Raw genomic sequence first — 18,675 nt, forward strand, 5'->3', positions numbered from 1 at the left:
AAACATGCAGGATACCAACCCTCTGGTCCTGGACTTTGACATTTGTGGTTTAATTAAACTCATTTCTCAAGCAAAAAAAAAACAGTTTTGATGGAAAATCTAAAGTTGTTTATTCTTTCATGTAGTCGCTGCTCCAAATCTGTAGAATCTCTTTTCTTTGTAAATGTGAGGAAAATAAGGTTTCTTTGGTCGGTCATTTGATAAGTTATAGGAAAATATTTTTTTGCAGTTGGAACATCATGTGGAACCAAACCGTTTCTCCAGAGAAGTTAATAAATTGATCAGAGCAGGAGATGATGATGATGATGGTGGAAAACAATTCAGGACAGCCTTCAACAGAAGACCATCTCCAGTCCAGGATGATGGAGGAGCTGATGCAGACACTCAGCTTTATTGTAGGAAAACTCCACAAAGACAGAAATCAAATCACAGCTAGAATTTCCCTCACATGGAACTCTAGTTTGGTGTTTAGTTTGTTTTTATTGGGTCTCAAGCTGAAAACAATCCTGATAAATAGGAATGATAAAGTCTGAACTGACCCAGAATAAAGATCTGGTCCTCCTTTAGCCCTTGTGCTATCCTAAGCACTTTAACATTAGGAGTTGGGTCATCTAGACCCCACAAAACGGTGCGTTGAACTTTTTTCTTCAATGATTTGTGATCTTCACTGGTGTCCATGGATTATATGAAATCCTCTCCACCTTTATCCACCTTTGTCATGGTATGGAGAACACGTCAATGGTCATCTTGACCCCATGGGATAGCTCAAGGGTTAGGATCTCCAACCATCCAGAGATGGAAGTTCAGCTCTAATAACAGATTCCGTTCTTTTAGCTTGGCTCCCTTAGAAGTACTGACTCGTGTGGCTTCAAAGAACCTCTTCATTTCTGATCTATGTTCCTCTTTCAGCTTCATTCAGTCATTAGAAAAAGACGGGTTTCTAAACAGTTTATTCCATGTGTCGTGTTATTTGAACTGAAGGGAGCAAATAAGGGTCCAACTGTTTGCTTGTTAGGGCGCTTTATTCGAACCTTCGTTAGACAGCCTTCAACATGTGTCTACCGGTCTAGCCACGCTTCCCCGCTGCCCTCACACCCTGTGACGTCATGACCATGCGACCCTGTAGTTCTTTAACAGAATCATGTTTAACCAATGGCATAACACCACATCTCCCCTTTTTGAAATAGAACAAACAATCATTAGACTATCATTGTTTAACAACCCTCACAAATAACTCTGCATTAAGCTTGAAGAGTGTTTCTATATAAAGTAGTTATTAAAAAAAACACAACTACAAAACATTCTTTTTTTCCAACATCCCTGAAAATGTTTCATATTCAAACAAACTATAAGTCCAGTCTGGTTGGTTTTATAACAGCTCTCCCAGACCTGGTTCTAGGGGTAGATGTCAGTTCAGATGAGTTCGGGATCAGCGACTCTGGTGGTTGTTGTTCTGGAGCACAACCTGAAACCAGTTGCTCTGTGTCGCTCTGGCTCTGTTCGGGTAAAGTCTTCATGGCAACAAGGTGACGTCGATTTCTCCTTACTGTTCCATGAGGTCCTTCAACCATGTATGAGCGAGGGGTTGTGTGTCTGCTCACCACAGCTCCACCTGATCCTAGATCTGGTATCCACACTTCTTGTCCTGGAACAAGTTGGTGAAGGTTCCGTGCTCGATAGCGCTGATTGAACAGCTGTGCATCTTTCATCCTCTTCTTGTTCTCCTTATGTGAAACAGCCTCCATGTCGGGAAGAGCAGGTTGTAGAAGAGCTGGAAATGTCGGCACTGTGGTGCGAAGCCTCCTCCCCATCAGAAGCTGAGCAGGGCTGTATCCGTTCTGCAGTGGAGTAGCTCTGTATGCGAGCAGTGCAAGATAGGGATCAGCAGCTTTCTTCAGGAGTTCTTTTATGGTCTTGACTGCCCTCTCAGCCTCACCATTACTCTGAGGATGTTTGGGACTGCTGGTGATGTGATGGAATCCATACGATTGTGCAAACTCTGCAAAAACAGCTCCAGAGAATTGAGGTCCATTATCTGTCACCAGCTGCTCTGGAATGCCGTGGGGTGCAAAGATAGATTTTAAATGGTGAATCATGTTTGCAGACTTTTTGGTTGAAAGCAAAGCAATTTCCACAAATCTGGATGCATAATCCACTACTAGCATGTAAGTTTTAGCTCCCAGCATGAACAAATCTGCTCCCTGTTTTTGCCACGGTCTTCCTGGGTACTGGGTTGGCAACAACGGCTCTGCAGGATTACGCCTCTCTTTACTGCAGATCCGGCAGTAGAGAACTAACTCATTTATCTGCTGGCTTAATCCAGGCCACCACACCGACTGCCGTGCACGTTCCCTGCATTTCACGACTCCTTGATGACCTTCATGCAGTGTTGTGAGCACCCCATTTCTCAGTGAAGAAGGGATAACAAGCCTGTCACCCTTAAGCAGCAGTCCATCGTGTACTGAGAGTGATGCTCGTTTTGCCCAGTAGGGTCTGATTACTGGTTCACCGTTGTAGTGAGTCGGCCATCCTTGCTCACAGAGTTGCATCACACGAGCACACACACTGTCCTGTTGCAGCTCTTGTTTCAGGTGATCCAAATAGACGGCGCTTGCTGGTAAGTTCTCCATTATCCTGTCCACATATATATTTGTGTCCTCCAGCAACGCCTTGTCATCCGGTGTTTCATTATGCAACAGGGGAGCACGTGATAGCATGTCTGCCGTCCACAAGCTCTTTCCTGGCACATGCGATATGGAGTAGGAATAACGCATAAGGCGCATTTTAAACCGTTGAATGCGTGGAGGAAGGGCATCCAGTTGCTGGGACCCTAACAAACTCAGGAGAGGTTTGTGGTCAGTCTCCATCTGGAAGTGCTTGCCTATGAGGAAGTTTCTGAACCTTTCACAAGCCCAAGTGAGTGCTAAGGCTTCTTTTTCTATTTGGGCGTATCTCTGCTCTGTTGGCGTGAGAGAGCGTGAGATATAAGCCACAGGACGCCAATCGCTGCCCCATTTTTGGAGTAGGACGCTCCCTAGTCCATACGACGATGCATCTGCTGAGACTTTACTGTCCCGATTTGGATCATACATGGCCAACACTGGAGGTGAAGCCAAAGAGTCTTTTAAATCTTGAAATGCTTGAGCCTGGTCAATCCCCCACACCCAGTGGTTCTTTTTAGAAAGAAGATCTCTCAGGGGTTTGTCTCTTTCTGCCAGCTGAGGGATGAATTTTCCAAGCTGATTAACTGTTCCAAGAAAACTCCTCAGTTCGGAAACATTTGTTGGTTCTCTCATTTGTTTCACGGCTTCTGTCTTGCTTGGATCAGGACTAATGCCATTGGCTGAGATGACATGTCCTAAGAAGATCACTTCCTGCTTTGACAGCTCACATTTTTCCACATTCAGTGAAATGCCTGCCTCCTGCAGCCTTTTGAGCACAATGTGTAGGCGAGTGCCATGTTCTTCCTGTGCTCTGCCCCAAACCAACACATCGTCCATGTGACAAACCACACCTTCCAGACTGTTTATGACTTCTGACATTCTGTTCTGGAAATGTTCAGGAGCAGAAGCAATACCAAAGGGTAGCCGCCTAAAATAGTAACGGCCAAAAGGTGTAATAAAGGTGGTGTATTTGGCTGACTCTTCTGTAAGGGGAATTTGCCAAAATCCCATATTAGCATCCAGTTTGCTGAAAATTCTGGCTCCAGCCAATTTGCCTAGTGTCTCTTCCACTGATGGCAGGATGTATTTTTCTCGACACACAGAAAGGTTGAGGTGTGTGAGATCAACACAAATACGCACCTTGTCTGTTTTCTTTTTGGGTACCACCACCATCCCAGAACACCAGTCTGTTGGCTCCTCTATTTTGGTTATCACACCTAAGTCTTCCATGCGGGACAGTTCCTGCTTCACTTTGTCCATGAGCGGCAATGGAACTCTCCGAGGTGTCTTTAATGAGAAGGGCTGAGCATCTGGCCTTAACTTGATGTTGTATGGCTGCTTCACTTCACCAAGACCGCTGCACAATTTTGGGTAGCTGACTTTTAGTGTCTCGACGCTGAGTGTGTCTATTCGAGTAACTAACTCCAACTTGTGAATAGCAGGTCTTCCCAGCAATGCTGTGTGCAAGTGTTTCAGGATGTACACATCCTCCCTTGCTTCTTTAGCTCCTTTCCTTAGTCTCATCTCTGTGAACCCGAGGACTTCCAACGGCTTTCTTCCAGGTCCAAACAGAGGCTTGGTTGGTTTTTGAAGAGTGGGTGGGCGACTGTCTCTGAAGATTTCTTTGAACACCTGAAGTGGCAAAACTGTGACATCAGCTCCTGTGTCTATTTTGAATGACACGCTTTTGTTGTTTACGATGATGTTTACCATCCACGGCTCTCCATTGCTGGTAACACTGCCAAGGAATAAGGCATTGACATCTTCCTCCACTTCACTCAAAGTCTTCCTATTTTTACACACTCTCATGTAATGTCCCTTTTTTCCACATGCATGACATACTGTTTCATTAGCTGGACACTCGCGTTTTGGATGGGGTGATGAGCTGCCGCACTTATGACACTGTGCATTTGGTTTACTGTGTTGAGGCCTCCACGATTTGCTCTGTTTGACGTCTGGATGTGATTTGGTTTTAAACTTTCTGCTGCTTTTGTGCACCCTGTCAACACATTTAGCATCTCCTGGCTGTGTCCTGGTGTCACCTAGCAGTGAAGATTGCTGCCTTTTCACTTCCTCGCTCTGTCTTGCCATGTTAATAGCTTTATCCAGCGTAAGATCCGGGTCTAGCTGCATGCGTTCAGACAGGCGTTTATCTGACAAACCGACCACCAGTCGATAACGTATGAGCTCATCATGAAGTGTCCCATAGCCACAGTGTTCTGCTAATGCATACAGTGCAGTAACAAATGCATCCACAGTCTCATTTTCTTCTTGCTTTCTCATGTTGAATTTTGCACGTTCATAGATAACGTTTTTCTTCACTATGAAAAATGCTTGGAAGCCATCTCTCACCCCTTGATACGTCCCTCGTCGATCTGCAGGTATATTCAGTCCGCGCATGACGTCATCAGCTTCGTCACCCATGCAGTATATCAACGTATTTATTTGATTTTCCTCCGTGCTTGCATTCAGGTTACTGGCAATGCGAAATCTTTCAAACCTTCTTATCCACTTTTCCCATTCTTGAGACTTTGAAAAGTCGAAAGACTCCGGAGGTTGTAGATTGAAGGTGGCGCTCGGCCCCGCCGGCACTCGCTGCGCGTTCTCGTCTGCCATGTTCGAAATCGGCTTTTCCTTTCCTCTAACAACTTAACAGGACTTCTGACACCATGTCGTGTTATTTGAACTGAAGGGAGCAAATAAGGGTCCAACTGTTTGCTTGTTAGGGCGCTTTATTCGAACCTTCGTTAGACAGCCTTCAACATGTGTCTACCGGTCTAGCCACGCTTCCCCGCTGCCCTCACACCCTGTGACGTCATGACCATGCGACCCTGTAGTTCTTTAACAGAATCATGTTTAACCAATGGCATAACACCACACCATGTTTTCATAAAAACCTTATTTTTATGCAGTTATCTATTACAAACACAGGGGAGCCGGTTTAGCTCGTGCTGGTTTGCGGCGCCTTCCGTCCGTGAAACCAGGGTTCGACTCCAGGCTGCTCCCTGTTCCCTTCTCTACATCTGTGCCGGTCCCAAGCCCGGTTGCTTTGAGAGGGTTGCATCAGGAAGGGCATCCAGCATAAAACATTGCCAAGTTTACCATGCGACTCGTTCACTGTGGCAACCCCTGATGGGAAAAGCCGAAAGGGAAACAACATCTATTACAAACACAATGGCTGCTCTGTAACACTTTAATCAAACCTTTCGATCAAAAACTGGACACGCTGGAGAGACGACGTCTCCTGACTGGCCTGGGGACCAGCGGGAGGGAAATCTGGACATCTTTTCATAGACTGCTGCCCCTGTGAGGCTTGAAATGACACGTGGGACATTTGTTCCAAGTCCATTTTTACAGAAAGCTCATTAAAATACTGCAAATATTTGAAAAGATGGGATGGGGGGGATAAACATGTCTATTAAAATCTGCTCCAATCACCTCTCTACCTCTCTACCCTCCAGGGATACCATGGATCTCCTCCTCTGTCTCCCCCCAGAAATCCTCCTTCTAACATCACACATTCATCTGCTTGTGGTTAGCGCTCTCAGCTAGAAGGCAATGGTTCAAATCCCAACTGGAACCTTTCTGTGTCAAGTTTACGGGTTCTCCCCATGCATGTGTGGGTTTTCTCTCCTCCCACCAGGTGAATGCCAATGAAATGGAGAAGGCTCAGTGTTCTTCTGGCCACATTCTGAGAAAGTCAGTCTGTCTGACTGATGACCTGTCATTAACTTCTGACTGAAGGATGGACCCGTCTGTGAAAACCAAATGAAAAATCCTACAAACCTGCTTTATTAGATCAAACACATGTAGAGGTAATCCGTAGCTCATCTATGGATGATGTGACTGCATTTCAAGTTGTGCATCTTTACAGGGCCTATATAATACAAAATCTTTTAAGGAGCTTTTAAGTGTGAGAATGTTAATTCTCAAAAAAAAAAAAAAAAAAAAAAAATCCCCAAAGCTGGCTGTACTTAACACCATTCACACATCTCTGAGCATTCCCTCCCCCACGGCTTCTCCCTCCCCCTACATTTAGCTCTCCAAACGAAGAGTTATATAGAAAAATAGTATCTTCTAATACTGACTTCACTCACAATGACGTCATCCACGTTAGCACGTAGCTCCTAGCGCTTGGAAAATGCATTAAAACACAATCATAGTAGAAGGTTTTGGTGGACTCTTAACAACCCGAAACCATGTAGGCTAAGTGGATAATATCATCCAGTTTCAGGTCTGACTCCTCCCCCATGAGCACATATATACCAGCTCTTTTACCAGCTAATTCAGAATTAACAAAGCCTTTTGGATAAGAGGTGAAACATCTTCTAACTTTAAAACTAAGTCCAGATGACAACCTTTAACCCTTGTGCTATCCTATGACCCCACCCTTACATTGATGTGTTATTTCCTACCATTTAGTTTGGACAATTGTTTGTGCTTTTGTAACATTGAAATCAGGCCAGCGATTGTTCCGGGGATACATTGGTTCCAAGCCTGCTTCATCAATCAATCACATAGCTCATCAGGCAGCCAAGACGAGCCAGATCACGCGGCAGAAGAAGCTTCCATACAAGCAAGCGCCGGGGCCGACAGTGGAGGAGTCCCTTGGAGGAACGCTCACAGGGTGAAGCAGCTCTGGAAGTGGCGCCGTATGGATCAGAGAGGGACGAGTCGGACAGACGAGTGCAGGCCTGCGGCAGAGGAGCAGCTGAGCCAGACAGGGGTCAGAGGGGGAAGTGACTTTGGAACGGGAGTGGAACGCAGAGGGGTGTGGTTGTGAGCTGCCCCTCTTTGAGCCAGGTACCCCTCTGTTTTGATAACCCAGGGGAGATTTTATGTAGTCACCAGTGCCCTATTTTAAATTTTTACGAATTGCATGGTTTTATTGAGATTTGTATTTTAATTTAAATTCTCTCTGGGTTTTTCTGTTTTTTTTAGAGAGGCTCCTGGCTCCAACGAAAGGACAGAGCAAAAATAAATAAATAAAAAACTCAGCCAACATCCCTCATATTTTTAACTATCTTTAAATCTTTTAACTATCTTTTTCTATCTTAGATGACCCCCCCCCCCCCCCCCCCCCCCGCTTACTTTGACGTGTTATTCCTTCCAGGACAAAGGTGGATAAAAGTGGAAAGATTTCATGTAATCATGGACACCAGTGAAGATCACAAATCATTGAAGAAAAAAGGTTCAGCGCACTGTCTAGTGGGTCTGGATGACCCAACTCCCAATGTTAAAGTGCCTAGGATAGCACAAGGGTTAATAAACTCTATGTGCTCCCCCTTTTGAACCATTGTCCCGGGTGTCCTGTCTCCACACACGTCCAAATCAACAATTCTGCGTGGCTACAAAACCGCTTCCCACAATACTCAGTACACGCCTCCAAGCCTTGATTCAGAACTTGCAGTGCATCTTCTTCCCTCTGACCAGTAATTCAAATGATTGTTGCTAAAATGATGCTTTATAAAGACCAATGTGTAAACTCTATCATGGTGTGCTCTGATCTCATCTCCCAAGAAAAACTCAAGGAGAGTTCAAGGAGACTCAACAAAACCAGAATCAAGTTTGCATATTTCTGTTGAACTGAAAACTGAAAGTTTTAAAGACTGATGAGAAAACCACAGAGAAGCAGTTTGTTTGCTTCATATTTCTTCACAGGTTCTGATGGAGATCTGTGACCTCACCTAAGTCATGAGTTCAGCAATTAGAACTGGACTTGAAGAGTCCAGCATTGGAACCTGCAGAGAACCAACAAACAGCAGAAACCCAGACTGTGGGAAAGACTCCACGTGACTGATGTTCACGTCCACTTTATTCTTCACAGTAAAAGTTGGGGCAGAACACTGAGGACTAAAAAGAATAAATAGTTCTAATCTCTACTATAGATGATAAATCTCTAGAAAAGAAACACAAAACAGAAATACCAATCTCACTTTATATCATTACATTTTTACAAGTTTATTTTCTTCACAAATTGGTTAGTTGCTCACATAACCCAAGAGAGTGTGAACTGCTGTCAGTTTTTGATTAAAACAATAAAATGAAATATTCACTGATCACATAAAAAGTGTTAGAGATACATACAAAATATTTGTTGTCATGGTAACGCACAAACGTAAATAAATTTACACATTGTCAACATGATCTACAACCAGTATGGTCAACTAAGCAACTTTAAACCAAATAATTATAGCACTTAAAATTTCACTTTCACTGAACAGTCTATGTAAATTGCTGTAATCCCGGATTTTTGGTTTCGGTTTATAAAACTCTTGCATTCCTGTGTCGCTACGCAAGTTTTTAAGTCTGTTTTCAGGGTCTAAGTACACACAAGCCAGTTGCTAAGGCCAGTGTGTTTTTAGCATTATGATTCAAATAAAATGTCCCTATTTACAGGTACATCCAAAAGAATGAATTTCCTGAAACACTATGTTATATATTTTGACAGTTAAATTAAACAGTGAAATTTATATTGCATAGAATCATTACACATAGATCAAAATGTATGAATTATAATTTTTTTATGGTTTTAGCTTATATATGATAAAAATAAAAAACATATTGTTTAGTAAGGATGGAGGGGGAAATTGATTGGACGATATATGGCAATATTTCATCTGCCGATACTATCCGACATTGATTTAAAATTCTGTCAAGACGATATTTATTTCATCATTTATGACCGTCCTTTGCTTCTTACTCTTGTTTTTTCACTTAAACCCCTGACCACTAGTGGGCATCAAAGCACAGTGGGGCTCTGAGCAGCTCTACACTGCACCAAAAAAACAAGTTCTTGCATGAACCAGCTTCCTTATTTTTTTAATTGTCCTGTCCAAGAGCTGAGCAAACAGATGAGAGCGGAAAGCCTCTTGTTTTGGACATATTTTACTGTTACATGAGGGGTTATGAACCTTTTGACATACCAGATGTATATTTGTATATTTCACATGAACCAGCTTCTGTTAAATGCTAAATGTTCTGTCAGCAACGCAATTTTTGTTGTAATGAGACATGCACTCCGTAGTTTACTTGGGGTGGGTAACAAACCCAAACACCCTTCTGCAATGTGGCTGTTAGTTTCATATAAAAATGCGGATTGTGGTGGTTTATAACGGGCTCAGATAAGGACGAGTGAAGCAGTGAGCTGAGCGGCGGCTCATGAACGGAGCTTAGACAAAATTCTGTCGGTGATGTGGGCTAATGGTCTGCAGAACCTCAATGTGAGCTATGTGTACAATGCTCTGAAAAAAGGCCAACGTCATAGCTATGAGTGGTGAACATTTTCTGAAGTCTAGTATGGAGGCCATCAGCCAGCTGCTCTGTACTTGCAATGAAGCTCAGGGTGTTTCTACCGCTGCTTCAGGTCATCTTCCTCTTTGGGTCTGGTGTGTGATCTTCCTCTTAACAGTTCATACGTTTTTTTTTTAGGTTCACATCAGAGGATTTTGCTGTTTGATCAAATACAGAAACGTCATGGTCACTGAAGTAGCTTTAAGTACCTTTATAAGTGTGGGAAATTACCACGTCCTGGTGGAAATTCAATTTGAATCTCCACAAATCTTGTCATAGAATCTACAGTATTCTACTGACTTAGACTGCAAGACCATTTAAAGGCTCAAAATAATCTTTGCAATTTTTTTGAGTATATTAGCGGATTAAGGGGGAACCCCAGTAGTTGAACATTAAAACTTGTTTTCAAAATATTCAAATTTTCTGAGACACGGAACTGTGGATTATTTTTTCCCAGATAAGATAAAATCATCAACATAAAACATTTTTTTCAATCTAAAGGTGCAAGTCCTATATTAAATTCCAGTTTATGTCTTGATAAAAGAAAATTGCAACTTTTTCACAATATTTCTCTCTTCTTAGGGAAACCGCTAACGTCTTTTTACTGCAGGAGTTCTCTGCAAAGTTTTCCTGTCTTTCTTAAATTAGTAATTTAAACTGAAGTCTTTACCACGAAAAAAAGGCTCATTTCCGGGATGAGTTCTCATGTGTTTTAAGACTGTGCATTTGACTAAAACTTTTGTGAAATTATTTACAAGAAAAAAAGTTTAAATGTTTAGATCTGCTTCATTGTTCTTATTTTCTTCATAAGTAGGAATCTCCAACAAGGTATCAGTCTCCTGCTTCAGATCAAGCTGCTCTTCATCCTTACTGATGCAGAGTTCCTCTTTGGCCTCTTTAATCTGTGAGGGTTCTGGTTCCCCCTATTTCTCTTCATTTTGTGGTGTTTGTGGTTCCCCCTGTTCATTTTCAATTTTAAGCGGTTCTGGTTCCTCATTTCCTGTATGGGTTGTGTGTTTTGAGGTTGTGCATTTGACTAAAACTTTTATGACATTATTTACAAGGAATAGGATTCTCACTTGTGTGAGTTAACGTGTTTTTTCAAATTAGATATATCACTTAAACCTTCGTCACACACATTCTTTACAAGAAAAAGGATTCTCTCTGGTATGAGTTCTCATGTGTCTTTTGAGATTAGATATACAACTAAAACTTGTTCCACATTCTTTACATGAAAAAGGCCTTTCTCCTGTATGACTCCTCATGTGTGTTTTTAAGACTGATGTATAACAAAAGGGTTTATCGCATTCATTACAAGAAAAGGGCTTCTGTCCTGTATGACTTCTCAAGTGGGTTCTGAGATTACGTTTGTGACTAAAGCTTTTGTCACAATCATTACAACAAAAAGGCTTCTCTCCTGCATGACTTCTCATGTGTGTTTTGAGACTTCGTAGTTTAGTATAGTTTTTTTCACATCCTGTACAAGAAAAAGGCGTCTCTTCTGTGTGAGTTCTCATGTGTCTTTTGAGGTGATATATTCGACTAAAACCTTTGTCACATCTTTTACAAGAAAAGGGCTTCACTCCTGAGTGAGTACTCATGTGTGCTTTGAGATGAGATATTTGACTAAAACCTTTGTTACACTCTTTACAAGAAAAAGGCCTCTCTCCTGTATGGGTTCTCATGTGTGTTTTGAGACTAGACACTTGATTAAAACTTGAATCACATTCCTTACAGGAAAAAGGCTTTTCTCCTGTATGAGTTCTCATATGTATCTTTAAATCAAATGTCTGTCTAAAACTTTTATTACATTCTTGGCAAAAAAATGGTTTCTCTCCTGTATGAATTCTCATGTGTCTTTTGAGATTATTTATTTGACGAAAACGTTTATCACATTCTTTACAAGAAAAAGGCTTCTCTCCTGTGTGAGTTCTCATGTGTGAATAGAGATGAGATATTTGACTAAAGCTTTTATCACAATCTTTACAGGAAAAAGGCTTTTCTCCTGTGTGAGTTCTCATGTGTTTTTTGAGACTAGATATGAGATTAAAACTTTTATCACATTCTTTACAAGAAAATGGTTTTTCTCCTGTATGAGTTCTCATGTGCGTTTTGAGATTACATATATTACTAAAACTTTTTTCACATTCTTTACAAGAAAACGGCTTTTCCTCTGTATGTGTTCTCATGTGTGATTTGAGATAACTTAACTTACTAAAACTTTTAGTACATTCTTTACAAGCAAAAGGCTTAACTTTTTTATGGATCCTCATGTGAAATTTGAACTGAGACCAGTAACTAAAACTTTTACCGCATTCTTTACAGTCTCTTGGGGTCCATTGTTGTGTGTTCTCTGGGTCAATCTCTTCATCTGTAGTTGAAGTGGGATTTTCATCCTGACTATCAGTTACATTAAAGCTCTGCTGATTGTTTAGATCTGCTTCACTGTTCTCATCTTCCTCATAAGTAGAAATTGCCATCAAGGTATCAGTCTCCTGCTTCAAATCAAGCTGCTCTTCATCCTGACTGATGCAGAGCTCCTCTTTGGCCTCTTTAATCTGTGAGGGTTCTGGTCCCTCCCATTTCTCTTCATTTTGTAGTGGTTGTGGTTCCTCCTGTTCGTTTTTAATCTGTAGTGGTTCTTGTTCTTCCTGTTCCTCTTTAATCTGTAGTGGTTCTGGTTCCTCTTGTTCCTCTTTAATCTGTGGTGGTTTTGTTTCTTCCAGTTCCTCTTTAATTTGTGCTGGTTCTGGTTCTTCCTGTTCCACTCCGAAATTCCTCTGCTGGTTGAAGAAATCCTCTTCAGTCACATAATGCTGGGGAAGGACTACAGGGACAAAAACAGAGAAAGGAGCTTTTTTATACTTAAAATTGACTTTATGTATTGTCAAACACCAATAGAAATCTGAACATCTTATTTACAAGCTAAATTAAGTTGGGATAGTATTTTGACTATAGCACATAAAATAGACATCATATGATGTTTGAATGCAAATTTGCATCAGCAGGCATCTATGGGGAAAATCCTCCTGTTTCCAGCTCCAGTATTAAGAGCCTTTTATTCATGCAGCATTTATTTTCAATATTTTCCCTCTAATGACCTACAAAACTCATTAACCCCTGCTATAAAAAAGCACAATAAAAACAAAATTCAATGTCATTGTTAGAGTCATTTGATTTTGAGTGTCTGCCGATACAGAGTCCTGATCCGCTCCTTTTTTTTTATTAAAAGGTGTAGAAATAAAAAAAAAATGTTTCCAGATTTCTTCCTATTTTTCTTTTATTAACCTTCTTTTATCCTTTAACACTTAAGCAGAGCACTTCTGTTTAAACAATCAAGTAAAAAAGGTGCACCTTTACCTTAGAATAATTGAACATTTTTGATCAGATGTGATTCATAACTCCATTAAAATTCTTAAAAATGTATGATGATTTTGTTAAAATTGTTGTTGTAGTATAAAAATGATGAGTTTTCATGACCGGCTCCATTAATTATGTTTTGTTGTGTCATAGTTGAACCGAGATGAGAGGGCCTTCCTGCTATGCCACAATTGGAGCAACATTCTCCAGCAGCGGGCGGAGTCACCTGTCAAAGTTTGAACGGTGATTCCACCTCAGTTACAATCAGCTGTTTATGCACGCCCCACCCGACCACTTGGTGACAACTCAGATGAATACTGATGGTTGCCGTCGAAACATGTCAGGTATGTTTTCAAATATACTGCATGTCTGATAACAAAAGAACTAATAAGCTATTTAGTACTATTGACGCTAGGGTTGGGCGATGTCCCCTAATTTGGCCGTTGACGATGTTTGCTGTCAACCATCGGGATGGACGATGACATCGTCGGGGGGGGGGGGGGGGGGGGGAGGATTTTTACATTTTTCGTTCTTATATAACTGCTATTCGTTATTTTGCTTTTTTTCATTTTATTTCCCAACTAATGGTTAATCCGCGATGATCCAGTATAAACTGAGGGAAGTGACTTTAACAGAAAAAGTAACAAGCAAAATAGAAAAGAAGTAGTCCGCTCTCGCACTTAACTAGCGAAGTGGACCGGCGGAGGGCGGATTTACAGCTTTATGTTTGATGGGAAGGGGGGGGGTACATGAGCGGTATGTGTGAGAGATTTAAGACTGCGATCCGTCCCGCAGCTCTAGGGGTACGAGCTATCAAACTCAGAACCGGGTCTAAAAGTGTGTGTCTGAGCACAGTTCGGATCGTCAGCACACACAGCGGTTTGAGCTTCAAAGCAGAAATGTCGCTCAGTCCTTAGAAAACATTCAATCAATCACGTGGATTTGTGTTTCCAGTCGTGTCCCGACTAAATAAAGGCTGATGTTATTCACAGGATGCAGCGCCACCCAAAGCTAATGTTGTTAGCCCGTGTTAGCATACTGCTAATCCTGGCTACGTTCAGAAAAAGCACTGACCACACGGATTAAAATTCAAATGATGAGCGAACAGGTGTTTCATAATAACCGTAACATTATTAAAAGCACGTTTAGAAGATCGTCTCGTATTTTACCGAGCTGACTTGTCAATGCATATAGCCGCTCGGCGCTGTTATCGTTTTGTATTGAATTGTTACCTTTAATAAAGTTTGGAAAAAAAGCCGCTCGGCGGAAGTTGTATCCTCTTCCGGTTTTCAAACTGCGCATGTGCGAATACTGCGCGTGTGCGAATGATTTATTCCGACCGAAATTGTGACCTTAGTGAACGTTTTTATATTCTGAAAACATTTTTCTGGGCCCATGTACACGGTTGGATTCTAATCCGACCATTGATCTCATCAGGATATTTTGTACATGTAACCGCGGCTTATGGTGTCGACGCGCAACGTGGCGGGGGCGTGGCATCACGATGGTGGTCTCTCCATCGGGATGTCAGTCACCCATCACGATGGACGATGATATCGTCCATCGGCACAACCCTAATTGACGCTGAACGTTATTGCATGTCAGAGACAATATTCCAGCTCACTGCCAAGGTCTGCTGGGGTGGAGTCTTGTCATTGGAAAAGACGAGTTGTTTCATGTCTTTTGCCAAGTCTGCAAGGGGGAAGGTCTGCATCACATTTTCTCAGTTGGGGGCAATTTTGTCATGAACACAGTCTCTTTCTTTTAAACATCATGCATCACTTTCCTACTGTTCTTCTGCTTCCCACGCTGCTTTTCTGAGACCAAAGATCGCCAGAGACAAAGACGGGCTGTTACCGAAGACATGAACTTTGATTCAGCAGTCAATAACATCTTTGGAGAGAAAACGAGAAAATCTTTGTCTTCATCTTTCACTACAAAACATCAGAACATCTGTTGGACGAATCTGTTGTATCATCTAGCCCGGAGAGGCTGACCACCAATCTCCATTGAGAGGCGGCCTCCCACTCTGCAAGCAGCGACATCCAAGCCCAGAGGGCAGCGACATCTAGCCCGATGTGGCTAACTGCCAAACCTAGGCTGTCATCCTGCAGCAGCAGCAAACCGCACCAGCGGCAGCAGACCACGGTAACAGTTAAAAATTGCCACCCAATGATGTGGGTGGGTGGGGGTGGGGTGGGGGTGGGGGGGGGGGTCAGCCTGCGATGCACCTTGGGCCCCTGGCCTCTGTTTCCTTTGCACCTTAAACATGTAGGACCCTTGGTAGGGGAGTGCTTAGACATCACTGCCAGCAAGCAGAAAATGTACTCTCAGTGCCCTCCCCACCAATTTTAACTGCACCATAGACATTTAAGGCCTCTTGGTGGGGAGGGTTTTTAACTAGGGGTGTTAGAAAAAAAATCAATTCTGCAATATATCGCGACAGTTCATTTGGCGATACTTGCAGCGATTTAAAATGCTGTCAGGATGATATTTATTTAAGTATTTATGAGCGTCCTTCAGTGTCCGACTCTTATTTTCCACTTCAACCTCAAACCGCTGGAGGCACGGAGCCTCTGTGAGCAGCTCTACACCACACAAAACAACAACAGCAAGACCTCCGCTAGAGGTAGCTTTTTCCATTGTTATGAGACATGAACCACTTAGTTTTTTCCTTGGGATGGGAACCAAACCGAAACTCTGAGCCATGTTGCTGCTAGTGACATGTGGAAATGCAGATTGGAGTGCTTTTTAGAGGCTCAGATAAGAACGAGTGAAGCACTGCAGCTGGAGAGCGGCTAATAGGCTAATGCACTTAGCATCAGCCAAAATGCAATCGGCAAAGCGGGCCAAAGTTCTGCAAAACCTCCAAGCAATAGATTCTAGTTTAGCGACCCGATTGATCAGACTGATGTGTACAACGCTCTGAAAAAAGGCCAACATCGTGGCGATGACCGTTACTAGTTTACTTCCGCGTGTGAGAAACCGTGGCTGCAACGGTGCAGAGGAGACTGTGATGTAAACAAAGCATCTTTGCCACATTAATGCACTTTCCTTCACCCTGTCAAGCTGCCTCATCATCAGACTTTATTGTTTCTCGAAAGAATTAGTGTTTTTTTTATCCCCTTTTATTTTTGAAGAACCATTCCGGCTCCTGAACTGTTTAAAAGAGAAGCTACATTAAACAATAGTGAAAATAAACAGCACTTTATTAACTTAATCGGGGAGCTGGTTTAGCTCGTGCTGGTTTGCAGCGCCTTCCGTCCGTGAAACCAGGGTTCGACTCCGGGCTGCTCCCTGTTCCCTTCTCTACTTCTATGCCGGTCCCAAGCCCGGTTCCTTTGAGAGGGTTGCGTCAGGAAGGGCATCCGGCGTAAAACATTGCCAAGTTTACCATGCGACTCGTTCGCTGTGGCGACCCCTGATGGGAAAAACCGAAAGAGGAACAACAGTTATTAACTTAATCATACTTTTAGAACCTTATTGGTTGAGGCACATCATTCCATTTTTTTCTTATACTGAAATATATTTTGTTGTGGAAATCAGACAATGTTGACTGTTCCCTTTCTATATTTTAAGTTACCAAAATAAAAGCCCTATTATATATTAGATATTATTCCATGGTTTGGAATATACCAAATATATTATATATAGATATATCCAAGATATCCAAGATGCTCATTGGGGCATTGCCCACACAGAGTTCGAAGTTCCTCCAAGGCTAATGTTTTTAGCATGTATTAGCCTAATGCTAACCCTTCTTCCAGGTCCTTGCAGCCAAGAAAAAAAGCACTGGCCGAACGGATTAAAAAAAATATGACGGAACAGGCTTTTAATAATAATCATAACTCGGTTGTTAAGGTGAAAGGCTACCATGCAGGAATCTAGGGTTCAATTCCCAGAGGGGGATAATCAATGGTACTGGGTCAATTACCATATCAATGGCGAGCAATGAACATCACCCAGTGAGGGCCCTTAGGCATGCCTCCCGAGTGCAGTTAGGCTGCAGCTCACTGCTGGGTCAAAATGCGGAGAGGAATTTCCCCATTGTGGGATCAATAAAGTATCATTCAATTCAACAATATACACAAGCACTTCAAAGTTCAAGATTCATAATACACAATGCATACTTAAAAGCACAATAACATATAGAGAGTCCAGCAACAGTTAATGGCACCACATTAAAAAAATTGAGACTCAAGCCGCCCACAGTTCAGAGGAATATAAGTGCACTGCAACGTGTGAGTTGGATGTGTATGGTAGCTCAGTGGGCGATGGTGTGGACGTAGTTTAGGTGAGAGTTTTAACTGGGATACTAAGTCTCCTACTAGCCCGGCGGGAGGATGTGGATCTTCAACACTGAATCTGTAGGTTCAGGTTCCTAGGGTCTAGCTCACAATTTTTGGACCTGGCCTGGGTAGCAGGACCAACATATATTCTGTTCTGTTAACATACCTCAAGTTGCACGTAATTTATAAAAATATAACACTAATTGCACTATACTCAATTTCATAACAACAAATCAGCAACAGAAGATAAATCACAGTAATATAACACATTCTTCACATTTTATAAAATGCTACAACATTAGCTGCACTAGCAAACGGGAAGGAATAGCATGCCGGTGCAAGATGCTGTGGTAGCCACGCTGGTTAAGTATGCCTTCAATTTTGAATAACAGTGTCACCAGCAAAGCACCCCACACCATCACACCTCCTCCTCGATGCTTCACGGTAGGAACCAGGCATGTAGAGTCCATCCGTTCACCTTTTCTGGGTCGCACAAAGACATGGTGGTTGGAACCAAAAGTCTAAAATTTGGACTCATCAGACCAAAGCACAGATTTCCACTGGTCTAATGTCCATTCCTTGTGTTCTTTAGCCCAAACAAGTCTCTTCTGCTTCTTGCCTTTCTTTAGCAGTGGTTTTCTAGCAGATATTCTACCATGAAGGCCACACACAGTCTCCTTTTAACAGTTGTAGAGATGTGTCTTCTGCTAGAACTTTGTGTGCCATTGACCTGCTCTCTAATCTGAGCTGCTGTTAACCTGCCATTTCTGAGGCTGGTGATTCGGATAAACTTATCCTCCACAGCAGAGGTGACTCTTGGTCTTCCTTTCCCCGGGTGGTCCACATGTGAGCCAGTTTCTTTGTAGCACTTGATGGTTTTTGTGACTGCACTTGGGGAAACTTAAAGTTTTCCCAATTTTTCAGACTGAATTACCTTCATTTCATAAAATAATGATGCCCACTCATTTTTCTGTACTTAGCTGCTTTTTTCTTGCCATAATACAAATTCTAACAGTCTATTCAGTAGGACTATCAGCTGTGTACCCACCTGACTTCTGCACAACAAAACT

General features: G+C 42.3%; 1 protein-coding gene across 2 annotated transcripts in view; it reads right to left on the bottom strand.

Annotated features, from left to right (window-relative positions):
- The window catches only part of LOC101172511 (uncharacterized), a 206,583-nt gene that overhangs the window by 182,689 nt on the left and 5,219 nt on the right, over positions 1-18,675 (bottom strand). Inside the window, exon 2 of one of the 2 annotated variants that reach the window (XM_023962392.2) lies at positions 8,439-12,783. The exons of the other annotated variant lie outside the window; for it this stretch is intronic. Within the exon in view, the coding sequence (XP_023818160.1) occupies positions 11,087-12,783 (1,697 nt within the window). The 3' untranslated portion in view covers positions 8,439-11,086. Of the gene's footprint in view, positions 1-8,438; positions 12,784-18,675 lie in introns of those variants that run through there. 2 annotated transcript variants of the gene reach the window in all.

Source organism: Oryzias latipes, chromosome 2 (genome assembly GCF_053564925.1).
Source record: "Oryzias latipes strain Hd-rR chromosome 2, Olatipes_Hd-rR_3.1".
NCBI lineage: Eukaryota > Metazoa > Chordata > Actinopteri > Beloniformes > Adrianichthyidae > Oryzias > Oryzias latipes.